At 36.7% G+C, this 16843-nt stretch overlaps 1 protein-coding gene across 1 annotated transcript; it reads left to right on the top strand.

Annotated features, from left to right (window-relative positions):
- Positions 1 to 12668: 12668 nt before the first annotated feature.
- LOC149556512 (uncharacterized) lies at positions 12669 to 15508 on the top strand. Its single transcript, XM_089830822.1, has 2 exons — positions 12669 to 14338; positions 14878 to 15508. Exons 1-2 carry the CDS (start codon positions 13271 to 13273, stop codon positions 14977 to 14979), a joined length of 1170 nt encoding a protein of 389 aa, XP_089686948.1. The 5' UTR covers positions 12669 to 13270; the 3' UTR covers positions 14980 to 15508.
- The last annotated feature ends 1335 nt before the right edge of the window (positions 15509 to 16843 follow it).

Genomic DNA, 16843 nt, shown 5'->3' with positions numbered 1-16843 from the left:
GGAGCAAATGAAGATTTCAACAGTAGAGCTTCTTGATGCTCGTAGCATTGTTGATTGTTGTAGTTTAGCATTATCATAGGGGGGACTCTTGATTCAGTGGTATGCAGGTTCTTTTGGTTGGTTAAGGAAGGGTCCATAGGTGATAGATCAAATTGTGCTACAGTGAGAGACTAATAAAAAATGCATTCATTCTGGAGCTCTGATTTTAGTACATAGACCATTTGGACACGATAGCTAGCTTGCTTTTGTCTTAGTTATTTTTAGTGTGATTGGAATCACTGTAAGTCGAGTGAGTGGGTGGACACATGGGCTCCACATTATCTTACTCCATTGTCTATCATACCCTCTATCAGAAATGATGACATGGAAAGTTCACTTGATCATAACCATCTATCAGATCTACTTCAGCCAGGAGATGTCTTTGCATTGGTTGCACCACAGGGGAATGATGAGAAATCTAATTATTGGTTAGCACGTCATGTAAGAGGTAAAAAAAAAAACTTGCAGAACCAATCACAGTTGATGATGGATTCATGTATCCTACTAGTTCAATGGTTGTTGCTGGAACATGGCTGTGGACATACATGCCTAGAAGGAACATAATTCCTACATTTGAAGACTATTAGAAGCACAAAATAATTTTCATATATTCACATCTTATTATAGCAACAAATGTAAATTTGTTGAAGCATCAAGGAAGACCAAAAGTAAAAGACCTTTTTACTATTACTAATGTTGATCATGAAGTCTTGTTGGAGACCCTAAAACAGAGAGAGGACCCTACTAGAACACTTGACTAGGTATATTTACTTCTTATGTTATTTTCTTCAAAATGATCCAGTGAACCACTGATTATCTTGTTTAATACAATAAGTTACTAATTTTTTTATGACATTGGAATGTAGGTACATCATGAAGAGTAGGGGGGGGGCGAGGGCGATGTTGGGGAGAATTCCTAAGATTTATGATGTATTATGATGTAAAATGTGAAGTTTTTTTTGTATATCATGGTTTTTGTGATAATGAAAAAGATAAGTTATTCAAAATAACACATACACATCCAAATACATGCAAAAGATTTGAATTATTTTATTTTTATTTATGATGAGTGGTCTAAATTACATGATATAATTTAGTACCTGAAAAGAAAAGATCAATTTAATTTTTTTCATGATTGTCTCTTTTACATCATTGTGATATATTAATTTCATAGAGAGGTGGTTTTTCAATTTTTATAAACTTTCTATAAGATTTTTACTCTTTAGAACACTTCCCACCCTTTAGAGGGGAGATCTCCACCACACAAGATGATCGACCAAAAACAACCATAAGAAATTTAATCTTCTAAGAAGCATAAGAAATAGAGACACTATAGAAGAAATGAAGAGTCCTCATAGAGAATCCCCAAAAAATTCTCAACGTCTGCATGAGAAAAATCAAATGGAGTAGAAAGACACATACTACTACGCCATACTTACTATTAAAGTTGCATCCCAACTACGACAAACATAGATTTTAAAAAAGAATAAACCTCAAAGCACAAAGGGTATTCAAATATCATCACCAAGATAAAGAGAGAGGGGGCCAAAGAAACTGCATAGAATCTTGATCTCTCACAAATTGCCTAACATTACTTTCACATATCAACATAGCCATTCACCATAGGTAAGAAAAGAGAATAATCGTGAGTAAGAGAGAATAAAGTCACCACTAAGAGAAGAAGTAAGAGATTTAACATAGAGCTAGGTTGTATTGGGAAACACAAAACCTATCTCGAGCACTCCAACATGAAGACACCCTCCAAGACACCCACCTAAAGAGATCTATACACCCATCTAAAGAGATCTATAATATAATATTGAACTGACTAGACTACTTAAGAATTAGATTCATACTTATTAGTCTCTATCTTTTAGACATGAGACATTAGTTTCCATGTTTTTGAATTATTCAATTTGCAAAAGTTATTCAATTTCCAAATACACATCCATAAAAGTGCATAAAAATAACATTCTAACATTAAAGGATCACCAAAGTGTAACTCTGAAACCATTGATCTTGGCATCGAATCATTAGCGCCATTAGCTCCGGGTGGTCGGGTGAACCCTAGTGACACCCTTGTTCTATCCACAGAGACCATCCATCATCCACGACCACCCTATACTTTGGAGTCTCCAAGGTGCTCTAAGTGCATTTTGAGGTCGATCTTCTGAGGGTCGTAACTCAGAGCTCGTGAGGGCTATTGATGAAACGTCAAATTCTATAGGATGGTGATGCTGAGGCCTAAAATAACCTATCTCATTTTTGAGAAATCACATTCCATTTGGATTCAACACAATGATCTCACTCGATGCCAAAACTCGTAGTGTGCATCAGTTCATAGGTGCACCAGAGCGCAACTCTAAAACTGCTGATCTTGGCATCAAATCGTCAGCCCCATTAGCTCCAAGTGGGAAGGTGAACCCTAGTGACATCCTTGTTCCATCCACAGAGACCATCCATCGTCCGCAACCACCCCATACCGAGGATTCTCCAAGGTGCTTTAAGTGCATTTCGAGGTCAATCTTCTGAGGGTCATAACTCAGAGCTCAAGAGGGCTATTGATGAAACATCAAATTCTACAGGATGATGATGTTGATACCTAAAATAACCTATCTTATTTTTGAGAGATCACATTCCATTTCGATTTGACACAACAATCTCGCTCGATGCCAAAACTCGCAGTGTGCCTCAGTTCATAGGTGCACCAGAGTGTAACTTTGAAATCGTTGATCTTGGCATCAAATCATCAGCCTCATTAGCTCTAGGTGGGTGGTTGAACCCTAGTGACAACCTTGTTTCGGCCATGAAGACCATCCATCGTCTACGGCCACCCCGTACCGATGAGTCTCTAAGGTGCTCTAAGTGCATTTCGAGGTCGATCTTTCGAGGGTCATAACTCAGAGCTCATGAGGGCTATCAATGAAATGTCAAATTCTACATGACAGTGATGCTGATACCTAAAATAACCTATCTCATTTTTGAGAGATCACATTCTGTTTGGATTCGGCACAACAATCTTGCTCGATGCCAAAACTCACAGTGTGCCTCAGTTCATAGGTGCACCAAAGCGTAACTTTGAAACCACTAATCTTGGCATCAAATTTTCAACGCCATTAGCTTTGGGTGGGCAAGTGAACCCTAGTGACACCCTTTTTCTATCCACAGAGACCATCCATCATCCGCGACCACCCCGTACCGAAGAGTCTCCAAGGTGCTCTAAGTGCATTTCGAGGTCAATCTTCCAAGGGTCATAACTTGGAGCTCGTGAGGGCTATCGATGAAAAATTGAATTCTATAGGATGTGATGTTGATACCTAAAATAAACTATCTCATTTTTGAGAGATCACATTTTTTTTGGATTCAGCATAGTGATCTCGCTCGATGCCAAAACTCGTAGTGTGCCTCACTTCATAGGTACACTAGAGCTTAACTTTTGAAACCGCTGATCTTGGCATCGAATTATTAGTGCCATTAGCTCTGAGTGGGTGGGTGAACACTAGTGACACCCTTTTTTCATCCACAAAGACCATCCATTGTTCAAGGCCACCCCATACCGAGGAGTCTCCAAGGTGCTCTAAGTGCATTTTGAGGTCGATCTTTCGAGGGTCATAACTCGAAGCTCGTGAGGGCTATCGATGAAACATCAAATTCTACAAGATGGTGATGCTGATACCTAAAATAAATTATCTCATTTTTGAGAGATCACATTTCGTTTGGATTCGGCACAACGATCTCGTTGCCAAAACTCGTAGTGTGCCTTAGTTCATAGGTGCACCAGAGCATAACTTTGAAACCGCTGACCTTGGCATCGAATCATTAGCACCATTAGCTCTGAGTGGGTGAGTGAACCCTAGTGGCACCCTTGTTCTATCCATAGAGACCATCCATCATTTGTGGTCACCCCATACCAAGGAGTCTCCAAGGTGCTCTAAGTGCGTTTCGAGGTCGATCATTCGAGGGTCATAACTTACAGCTTGTGAGGGATATCGATTAACTATCAAATGCTACAGGACGGTGATGCTGAGACCTAAAATAACATATCTCATTTACAAGAGATCAAATTCTATTTAGATTCGGCACAACGATCTTGCTTGATGCCAAAACTAGTAGTGTGCCTCAGTTCATAGGTGCACCAGAGCATAACTTTGAAACCGCTGATCTTGGCATCGAATCATCAGTGCCATTAGCTCCAGGTGGGTGAGTGAACCCTAGTGACACCCTTGTTCCATCCACGGGGACCATCCATCATCCGCGGCCACCCCGTACCGAGGAGTCTCCAAGGTGCTCTAAGTGTGTTTCAAGGTTGATCTTCCAAAGGTCATAACTCAGAGCTCATGAGGGCTATCGATGAAATGTCAAATTCTATAGGACGGTGATGCTGATACCTAAAATAACCTATCTCATTTTTGAGAGATCACATTCCATTTGGATTCAGCACAACGATCTCACTTGATGCCAAAACTTGCAGTGTGCCTCAGTTCATAAGTGCACTAGAGTGTAACTTTGAAACTGCTGATCTTGGCATCTAATTGTCAGTGCCATTAGCTTTGGGTGGGTAGGTGAACCCTAGTGACACCCTTGTTCAATCCACAGAGACCATCCATCATCCGCGGCCACCCCATACCGAGGAGTCTCCAAGGTGCTCTAAGTGCATTTTGAGGTTCATCTTTCGAGGGTCATAACTCAAAGCTCAAGAGGGCTATCGATGAAACATTGAATTATATAGGATGGTGATGTTGATACCTAAAATAACCTATCTCATTTTTGAGAGATCACATTTTGTTTGGATTCGGCACAATGATCTCGCTCGATGCCAAAACTCGCAGTGTGCCTCAATTCATAGGTACACCAGAGCATAACTTTGAAACTGCTAATCTTGCAATCGAATCATCAGCGCCATTAGCTCTGGGTGTGCAGGTGAACCCTAGTGACAGCCTTGTTCTAGCCACAGAGACCATCCATCGTTTGTGGCTACCCCATACCGAGGAGTCTCCAAGGTGCTCTAAGTGCGTTTCGAGGTCGATCTTTCAAGGGTCATAACTCAGAGTTCATGAGGGCTATTGATGAAATGTTAAATTCTATAGGACGGTGATGCTAATACCTAAAATAACCTATCTCATTTTTGAGAGATCACATTCTATTTGGATTCGGCACAACGATCTCGCTCGATGCCAAAACTTGTAGTATGCCTCAGTTCATAGGTGTACCAAAGTGTAACTTTGAAACTGCTAATCTTGGCATTGAATCGTCAGCGCCATTAGCTTCGGTTGGGCGGGTGAATCCTAGTGACAACTTTTTTATGGCCACGGAGAGTATCCATCATCTGTGGCCACCCCGTACTGAAGAGTCTCCAAGGTGCTCTAAGTGCATTTCAAGGTTGATCTTTCGAGGGTCATAACTCGAAGCTCATGAGGGCTATTGATGAACCATTGAATCCTATAGGATATTGATGTTGAGGCCTAAAATAACTCAGAGCTCGTGAGGGCTATCGATGAACCATCCAATCAAGTCTCTTAAGTTTAGATATTTTGAGGTTATGTTGAAATTGAAAAGTTGTAGTATAAGGATAGTAACAAAGTGAAGTGCTAGTTATCAAAGATTATGAATCTAGGAATGACTTCATGGTTGGGAATAGAATCCATGGTTGAGGAGTGGAGTCCTTAACTGTGTTGAGATTAGATTTGAAGCCAAGAGTTAGTTTCAAGGTTGAAAGTGGAGTTTAAAATCAGATTTGGGGTTATCTAAACCTTGTGTAGGAGGTTAACAAGTGTGTTTATGTCATGATAGCACTTCAAATTAAACATTGCATCCAAATTTGATAATAAAGATTGTTAAAATGTTATTAAAAAATTATTGCATTTGAATCGAATATAACAAACATAATCAAAATTAATGATATTCCATAAACATGAACAATACACACGATCCATGATAAATTAAACAATACTAGATACTAAATTAATATGTATATCATTGTGCACATAAATGGAAAATATATATATCAAAATACATGTATCCATAGACAAAATTTTACACAAATATATATCAAAGATCATGTATCCATAGACAAAGTACTCAAATATATATCAAAATACATTGATTCATATACAAAATGTGGTTGATCATGCCATTAGAATGTGTATAACATCAATGTTTCTATATACAATGTGGCATATGTCATCTCAAAATGTCTCATGATGCATCCTACGAAAACTATACTATCCTAGGGTGCTAGTGGATGATCAAAATGTAGCCTCTTCACTGCAGTAGGTGGATCAAATGCCTCCTACATAAACAAAAAAGGAAAACCCAAAGTTAAACTACTAAATTTATATGATTCTTTGTATCTAACATTGAATTACTCAAATGCATAATGATCTTTTTTGTAATGAAGATTTATACTATTAAAATTTCATAATAAATACCTCTCTCGTCGACCTCCTGCATCGGTCAAGAGTCCTCTCGTATGCTCTCAGCAATGCTTCTACCTCGCTGATTGTGGGCTGTGTATGTTCAAATACGTTTGTCAGATGAATCTAAAACTTAAAATATAACATTATAATTCATAGCATGCTAAATTTATAACATATTTAATCATGAATTCAAACTACAGCTTACTATTGTAGGCTCCTCCTCAGGATAGAGTGGCCACATCATCAAATCTACATAACTCTCTCATCGGACCGCATATGCACTAGGAGTCTCATATGAGATACAAAATAGTAGTTGTTAATATCACAGAAATCAGTTTTGAATTTATTTATGAAGATAAGGAAAATTAAAAATAAATGATACTTATACATACAATGGGGCTCTTAGTGCGAATGCAAATGCTTGATCGTCTACGATGCCAAATCTGTACAGGCTCATCACCAGTAGCCACGCCCTATATACAATAAAGAATGTAATTAAATTTCATTACCACAAACATTTTACAAGAATGCATCGATATTTAATCAAATAGAAAGCACCTAATTACCTTTCCTTTGTCAATGCGTGTTGGCTCATCCCCCATACTTTGTCCCCGTAGGATAGGTGGTACCTGCAAGATAAAAGAAAGATTAACAACCATATATGCTACAATATCAAATAGAAAAAACAATGTGAACACAACATAATGTACCATAGATGTCTCAAGGCCAAATGAAATGGCCGAGAGTGTGGCATCATCAATCTGTTTGAGCTCCTCCTTGGCCATCAACTAAACATGAATGAAGATCACGTACATGTATAAGTCAATATGGCTTAAAAATTAAGATTACTCTATTATAAAAATTATCTTTAAATCACATATGTCATAACAAAAAAATGTATTCATGTACTGACACCGAAGGAATCCATGCCTCTGCATTCCCCTCCTCTCTTGCATCAGGGTCTGTAGCCTCTGTGCGTGTGTCTGGTGTATCCTTGTCTAATACAAAATGATACTCAAGAAGATCACCTATGGGACCCAGGAAAATATTCTTGCACATAATGCAAGTGTGAGGCACACAAACATGTGATGAGCTAGCCGATGATGAACTGGGCCCAGCATCATCAATACAAGGAGGCAAGACTGACCTAGACTAAGATATCATTAGGCTACTTAGCCTATGAATGGCTCTAATGGTCTGAGAGCTAGCCTCTACCATAATATTAGGATGCTGCACTTGAGGAGGGGGGGAGATATCATTGGGGGGGACAAAAGTGCTAGCTTTCTTCCACTGGGAAGAGGGTCTATCCTGAGAAGCTCCTAGTCCTACACCCATGTTGGGCTTCATGCTCCTATAGTTCACTTTAAATTTCAACACAAATTCTACATATAATTTTCTATGGAAATAAAATGGCACATCTAAATTGCTATGTGGAGGGATATCAAAAACCATCCACCAACGATCCCAAAAGTTTGCACGTATGGCATCATTTGTGCACCATTTAATTGATAGTTTGGATTTTGTGGGTTGACTGGTATACCTGTTTTCAGGTTCGCAAAAAGGCTAGCCAAATCCTCTTTGGTTATATTGAGGGCTGCAACCTCATCATAGTCCAAACCATCATCAAACATCTTGTGCATTTCATCACGCCAACAAAGAGCGGCATTTTGTTGGTTCGTAAGGGTTTCAATGTTATCCACTATGGTGTTTAACGTGGATAACATAGGAGCCAATGTGGGTACATTATTATATGTTCTTCACAAACCCCTCAATTTGGTGAGATTTTCATTTATCAAATCCTCGATTTGAGGAGGGTTTTGAGGGGGTAGAGGATCATTTGGTGGATGGTTTTGTGGGGGAATTGGATCATTTGGTGGGGGGTTACGAGGAATATTATTCCCTGCCTCAGTGTCATCATTTTGATTAGCCATTCCTATTAAATTGCAAAACATAATATATATTTAAAAAAAACATTAATTTTAACAATTTTTTTCAAAAAAAACCTAGGTTCAACTAAAACTAACAAAATCATGATAAAATCTATTGAATTTACGTTAAAAATGATTAAAAATACCAAAAAAAATCCTTTATATTCGATATCCAATTTAATATCCGATATTCAATCCTTGCCTTCAAATACTGGTGTCAAAATAAGCCAAATATAAGCCCACAGGTCTGTGTTTTTTTTAAATATTGAGTCACAGGTATCGGATATGCAATATAATATCATATATCTGATATTATATCGAATATCCTATACAATATCGAATATCTGATTCCGATATATAGTGCTAGCTATAATATAATGCTAGATATATTATATATTATATTATAATATATTATATATTATATTATTATAATTTATAATATATTATACTATTATAATCTAATATTTTTATATTATACTATTATATAATGTATTATACTATTATAATATTATAATAATATTATATTATAGTATAATATATTAGATATATTTTGTTATCAGATATCCGATATCATATCGGATATCTGATATGTATCAGATATCCTATATAAAATCGAATATCCGATAAGGCTCGGGCCTTACTTTCTAGGTTTGGTACCTGGATAGGTGAAAAAAGTCAGAGCAAACTTTGAAGTGCTTTTAAACATTTTCAAACTCTATTTTTTTCACATCGCCACTTTTTGGCACTCCATGATCCTACACATACCCAACTATGGATTTCCTTAGCTTTTATTTTAGCTATTGAATCATGTAGTTAACACTTTCTATGATTGTTGATCTTTCCCTGAAGTTGTTATATTTATTACCAAGAGGACCTACTCTCTTATACCAATTGTTAGGATTCTCAAGTACTAAGAGGGGGCGGGCTAAATCAATACTAACAAGTATTTAGAAACTTCTACCAATGATCTACTAACTTAAAATATTAACTTCCAAGTAGAAAAACATATAACTAATGCTAACAAATAAAAGATAATACTAGTAAACCATCACACAATCATAACACATAACACATTGATTTTGGTATTTTGGAAACCCTTGTTAGAGACTAAAAACCATAGTGGGTATGAAACGCACAAGCTCACTACTACATTAAATGAGTTGCCTTGTTAGGAGCATACAAATACTATTTTTGAGGGTTCACCCTCTTAGGATTTATTTGTACCTAATTAGAAGTACAAATAGATCTTCTAGGAGCTACCTCGTTAAAGGATTTCAACCACTCTTTTAAGAGCTTACTTAATTAGGGATTTACAACTAGAACATTTTAAGGTTCGCTCAATTTATGGATTTAACTGTTGTAATTGTTAGGGAACAACTAAATCACTTATCTGGACATGAGACTCCTTGCCTATCAAATTGAATTAGTTCTCAACTCTTCTCCATCTATTTTTTGCTTTGTGTTTTCATTGCAACCTTTATACACTTCACAATTCTTTACAATTCACTTTGTTCTCTCTTAAGTGTCTCTTTTGTTATAAACATTCCTTTTGAACTTTTAGGTTAGGCAAAAAATTTTGCCTCTTAATCCTGGCCATTCATTCAAACCATAACCTAAATGCCCAATCTCTTTAAGCTTATCACATATCTCTATGTTTCAATATAATTTAATCTTACCACATTGACTTTTAACTAGATTTCCCTGTTGATTACTTAGTTTTTTGTCAAAACATATTACCTTTCCCAATGCATCACTTTAGGTTTTCCTTATACTAATCTAGTGAACTAGTTGATGTCAATGCATCATCACATACTTTTTATACTTGATTACCACATTGCCCAATAGGATCACACATTCTTTACCTTTCTTTGATATTAAATCTTCTAACTTTCCTCGAGTGTTCTTCACTTGCTTGATATCTAAAATAAAACAAAGTATTTACACCTATTAAGTAATTATATTGTGGTCATGAATATGTAATGGGATAACCACTTGGAGTCTATGGATGTTATTACATCTCTTGATTCTTCTTCTACATTGACCATTGTGAAGGTTCTTTATAAACTATTAGTTTCTCAGCTATATCCATCAATCATAGGCATATTCACTGATTGTTGTGCCTTCATCGATCATGAACTCCTATTTTGACTTGTATCCCTTTTCCGATCATGCTAGATGTCACTAGTTACCATGCTGCCATCAATGCCAACTTAGATCATCATTATGCTTGACCACTCTTCCATCACTGTACTCATCATTATGCCAACATACATGTGGCCATCTCACATAATTTTGATAAAGCTCAACTAACATTTTGTAATGGCTCTTGCATCCATCTGTTATGTCTCCTCCCTAGCTAAAGAGAAAGCATTCATGCATCTCATGCCCACACGCTCAGTTCTCTTTCGATTCAGATACAATTTTCAACTTTTAGTTCAGGCAAAATTACCTTTAAATTGTTGCAATGCTTGTAGAGTAGTAACTACAAAGAATGATGTAGATTATGACCTTGTTAATAGATCAAGCTTTAGCTATCATATTTTCAAGATTGATGATGGGAATGGTAGCTTTTTTCTTTGCAGAGCGCGAGAGATGACACATTTTCTCAATCACTTTTTGTTATTTGGAATCTGGTTATTTCTTAGCTAATATTGAATGTAAAATGTTATAATTTTCAAAGGACTTTTGGAAAAGAATAAGATTTTCATAAAACATATAGGAAAGCTTTTTTTGCAACCTTAAATTTCATGTGTAATGGAATCAATGAAATACAATCAACCATGCTTCTAGCCATTAGATTCATTGGTCATCAATGGTTTATGTGCTAATTCTAACTTTTGTGTACTTGCCTTCAATAACTAGGTAGATTATGCTTTAATCTTTTATGTTCTATGAATGTTATTGTATGGTCCACTTTATGTCGTATGTTTAAAGTCTTCTCATATATCTATAATTGTGCCTAATGCATATGTGATATGGAGTTCCCTTGAAATCTTATTTCTTGGGATAATTTGTGCATTGTTTACTGAATGTTCTTAAAGTTTGGCATATCGCCACCTATTATATTAGTAATACTCTTCCCCTTTTCCCTTTTCATAAAAAAATGAAGAGTCAACTTCTAAGCTCTAGAAGGTTGTTCAATGAAACTAAATAAGATCCCCCATTCATTGAGCTTCCCATAGGTTGTATGTCTAAAATCAATTTTAGCTATCAACAACTAACATTTGTCATTTTTGGGGCAGAGATTCATCTAACCTTTAGCAACATGTCTTCAAGAACTTGCATCTAACTTTCAATTAGGTTTATGCAATTTAAGTACTAATATTATATCCCTTTGGACATCCATGATCAATAATACTTTGAATGCCATCATAAACTAAATCAAAATTTTCAGAATTAGATAAATCTTTACTTATATATCAAATCTAAATTTTTTTTTATCAACAATCGACAAAATTCATTATCGATAATAAAGAAAAGCAAAACTCTTGATGTGAAGATAAGTACTAATGGGATAGGCTAATCTCCAGACAAAATGCACTAAAGACAAAACAAAGTCAAACCTTTTTTTTATAACCAAATTCACGAAAACGTAGTTATTTTCTTCCAATTTTTTTGTTGTTTTTGACTACAAACTATGCAGATCATAAAGATCAAATGTTGAAATTTTCAAAAAAATCCATGATGTTTTTCAATATTTTGAAAATTTGTCAACTATACAGTTTGTAAGGAGGATAGCCGTGTCCGTACTAATAGTATTACAAATGTCATGAAAACTAAAAAATTGACCAAAAAAAAAAAAAAAAAACCAATAACTAATTACAATGCAATACTTTATATATATATAAAATAATTAATCTAGTATTACTAATCTTTTGACCAGATTAAATATCTAAAATTAAGTTTCAACTCTTAAAAATAAAGATTATCTAATAAAGATCTTAGAAATTGCAAAGAATGGTCGTTCAAGCATGCCAGCCAGCCTCCAAAAAGGCATATTGCATGAAAGCTAAGAGAGATGTGAAAGGTGGACAGTGCAGTGGTTAATAAATAATTGAGAAGTATCGACATCAAAAGCAAATTACGTGTGCTCAGTGCTTCCCATGTAATCAGAAATAACCTGTCAGCACGGCCTCCAAACTTCAAAGGAGAAATAAAAAAAAACTTTCTAATTAGCAAAGAAAATTATAAATAAATCTTGAAACACGTTACCAACTTTTCATAGGTCATAATTACTGACTATGGTAGCTCCATTAGGGTCTCTGAAAGAGTGCAGACAGCGGAGAGATGAACATGGTGTGGGGCACGCGCCAGATATTCCTCAGAAAAAACCTATTTTTTACATGGATCATTGGTCAACACAACACCACCCAGAGCGTGATTTTCACGGAACTGCAGCCACGGCGAAATAGAATATGGATTTCACATACGGGACACATGAAAAGGAGCAGCAGCAGCAGAGGTGAGGAAAATCAAAAATCAGACTGTCATGGCGTGTGATAGCTTGTCTTGACCACCATCGGAAGAAACCCCCATTCTTTTCACAAATATATAGAGCTATAAAGAGCATCCCGAGATCTAGTCTTCTCATTCAGAGGCGTGCTCTGTTTTTCCAAGGAAGTTGAGGTCAGAGGTTCGAGTCCCTTTCAGTCTGTATTGATTTAGTCTCAGGTGTGCTCTTTGTTTCTCAGGCTTGCAAAGGTCAGAGGTTCGAGTCCCTTTCGGTCTATATTGGGTTCGTTTCAGGCGTGCTCTGTATTTCTCGGGCTCGGTGAGGTCAGAGGTTCGAGTCCCAAACGGTCTGTTTTAGCTTCGTTTTGTGTTTGCCAGGATCGGCGAGGTCAGAGGTTCGAATCCCACTGTCTGTTTTGGGTTTTTCATTGCTGAATGGAAAGCAAGGAGGTCGACATCGAGGCCGTGGTGGGAAGAGAAGGGGGAGGAGGAGGAGGAGGGGAGGAGAGGATTTTGTCCATTGTATTATCCACTTCAGAGCTAGCGAAGCTGGACCTCTCAAACATTCAACTGTTTCAGGCCAATGAAGATCAGATTCATGGCCAAAACAAGGGCATTTACATGAATTCCGAGGCAAATCCTTTGCCCCTTTTCAAGAGCAGAGCTGCAATGGAGGCAGAGACGAGCCGGCGGCGGCCGCCCCCAATGCAGGGCATCAGCAGAAACAAGAACCACACAGCCGTGCCATTGCCCGAGCCGCAGCATAAGCCCCGAATTGACCTAAAATCATCCCCTGCGTCGAAATTTCTTGCGCAGATTATGCCATGGGAGCTTCAGCCTTCACCTGTGACGCCATTCACGCCCGCCGCTGTTCCTTTTCAATGGGAAGAAGCCCCCGGAAGGCCGAAGCCATGGGCGCCCGATCGACGATCTCCACGCCCGCTTCTTCACCTTCCTCCGCGGCTTCTTCCACGAAAGGGCTCAAATAGTAAATCTGTTGCAGATTTCCAGAGCTCTGGATCGACAGAAAATAAGAGAATCGTATCGATTGAAGGTGTTGACGAGAATCCCGGCTGTGTGTTGTCCCGTGTGGACTGTGATCCACCTAATTCGGAGAACAGGGCGTCTGCGCTCATCACAATGTGGAGGAAGAATTCTTCGTCCAAGCATAACAGGAATGGTTCGGGTAAGAGTAATAAGCAAAAGAGTTCGATTCCCGGGGGAGAGCTTCTTATAGAGAAAGAGGAGCATGAGCTGTGGGTTTTTGAGGAGGGGAAGAGTAAAGAGGCGGGAAATCGTTTCCAGTCTCTGAATGGCATGATTGCGGCCGCCATGGGCGCTCAAACTGAGGATCTCGATTTGGTTCACAGCAGAACGGATCCGTACTCGAAGAATGTTAATTCCAGCCCAATTATGAACCCCCAATTTTGCTGTCCCAAGATGCCCCGGAGGACCAAACGGAAATGGGTTCTCAGAAAACTACGCCGGCCTGCCAGGTTTTTTGTAAGTTCCAATGAATGTAACCTTCGCGAGCATTAAATTTTAAACCTTGTGCGTTTTTTTGGGAGTTTCCCTGAATCTAACCTTTGCAAACATTAAATTTAAACCCTCTGAGATTTTTTGTGAGTTCCATGAATCTAACCTCTGCAAACATTAAATTTTTAAACCCTGTGATTTGTTTGCGAGTTACATGAATCCAACTTCTGCAGTCATTAAGAAAAACCTAGCATGACAAACAAAGAGGCTAGATAATGTATTTCTTGGGGGGTTTTGTTTTGTTTTAGTGGCTGTGAGTCTTTTCTACTCCAGTGTTTAATTACATGGCACTGAAATTCAAAAAAGTTGGGTTTTTAATGTTCAATTACATGGCATTGAAATTTATGACTTGGGTTTCGTAGAATTTATTCATGCACAGAATGTGATAACTGTTAAGTAGCTATTTTTCTTTTCAATGTGACATTTACTTAGTTTCCAATTTCTTCTCATTCTGAATGATTTTGCCCCTAATTTCTGAACGAATTTGTTCATGGCCATGTCTGCAGAAATCTTTTTTCATTTCAGTCTGGCGATCTGTGTGGCTCAGAAAATCGAGGCACGACAGTATTGGAAACATAAAACACTCGTACCGATCTCTGAGGCGCTGAGAGCTGAGAACCAGACTTGGAAATGGCTGGCTATGTCACAGAAGGAAACGCCATTCTTGTTAACATCAAGCAACAAAAAGGACAAGTTAAAGCGTCCATAATATGATCCTGTAATTGAGGGCTTCAAGAAAATTCTTCTGGAGCAGAAAAACTTCAGCTCGTAATTTCTCTCTGTTTTCAAGTGATGATTTCCCATGAAGAGTCGAATGTTTCGGTTTGATGCAGAGAAAGGGCAAGGTAGAAGCCATTTGGAAGTGCACTCATGCACAGGAACCAGAAGCATAAGCATGTCTTCCCTGGTTACACATGTATAAATTCGATGGTATTTTCAGTGTTTCTTTGAGTTTCACTCTCAAGAGAGGCAAAAAAATGGAGCAGCAGGGAAGGTTTGTAAAAGCAATGTTTATATATCTAAAATCAGTTAAAATACATAATTTTAAAATAAATTTGAGTTAGCTTTTAGGTCAGTTGTTATCTTTCTTTAGTATATGGTCATTGTATATTTACATATATTAAATCAGATTTATCAGATACGAGTTCATCTTTCTCTAAAGATGAGTAGAATACGGTTGAACAATTGATGGAAATATTTAAATAATTTTTAATAAATTTGATAATTATAAAAATATTATTGAATGTTGTTTCTTATAGAAAAGTTGGGTTTCAAAGTATGTTATATTTATAAAAAATGATTATTTTTAATATATGTAGTAAGATATATTTGTATGTTTGTATTATAATAATGAATATTTAGCCACTATCAATGGTACATTTAATAAGGATAATAGCACACATTTTTCATTTAATTTTGAATTTATTATGATAATACATTTTATATTTATTTTTAACTCTTTATATCGTGCCTTCATTTATAATTTACTACTAGACATTCCATTCTAGTCTTTAATTTATTATTTTGGAAGTGTTCTTTTATAGGTGACTTAGAATTGATGTCTTTCAATCTTTGAATATGGGGCAACTATAACACGTCACAATATAGTATAAATAAAATAGACTTTAAAAAAAACACTATATGTGGGTGCAATCCATGTAGCTAGGGGCATGCAAGAATGGTCTCAAATATTTAAATAACGTCAAATCATTTTTTCTCTTTCATACACAATCACTATCCACAATTTGATATTAGTTAGTACACACATTTATGGAACTTGTTCTTATGCCACTAATTTTGAAAAAGATTGTTATTGGTACTCATATTACCGTCAAGTATTTGCCATGTACATGTCCATATATATGAAATCTTCAATCTACCAAAGGATTTTGACCAAGAAGGATATGTCCAATTATCAAATCAGAAAATTCCTAAATGGCTTCCGAAGACATTACTTTCACATATTCATCAATTCAAAAGGTGAAAACAAATAGGGATTTAGGTACGTATTTTGACAAATTGATATGACACATCACAAATCAATTCTATGCCCTAGATCAAGTACATGTCTCTTGGAATTGATTCTATGACTTGAATTGAACCAAACATATTTTTCAGTGAACTTTAGCATCACTAATCTTCATCAGTTTTAGAGCTAAATGTTAGTAACCTTCACATTTAGTTTTTATACCTTTATTGTAATTATCGATCTTAGTTTTGTTTTTTATATTAAAGCAACAAAAACTAGGATACACAAACAACAATTTTAATAGTAACAATATAAAAACAACAAAAGCTAGCAACTAATAGAGAAAACAACTAGTATTGATCATCCATGCTATCAGAATGGAGTTATTGTCTCTTGATCTAGTACCTAGTATACCATCTAAACTACCAAAACTTCAATAAAAGGCCACATAGGGCCTTCCCAGTAAACATGTAATAACTTTCCAGCAAAAAACTAAGAAAAAG

This window comes from Cupressus sempervirens, chromosome 5, assembly GCF_028749045.1.
Source record: "Cupressus sempervirens isolate cs-2001-9-10 chromosome 5, ASM2874904v1, whole genome shotgun sequence".
In the NCBI taxonomy this organism is placed as follows: Eukaryota; Viridiplantae; Streptophyta; class Pinopsida; order Cupressales; family Cupressaceae; genus Cupressus; species Cupressus sempervirens.
This window is presented reverse-complemented; position numbering and strand designations above follow the sequence as displayed.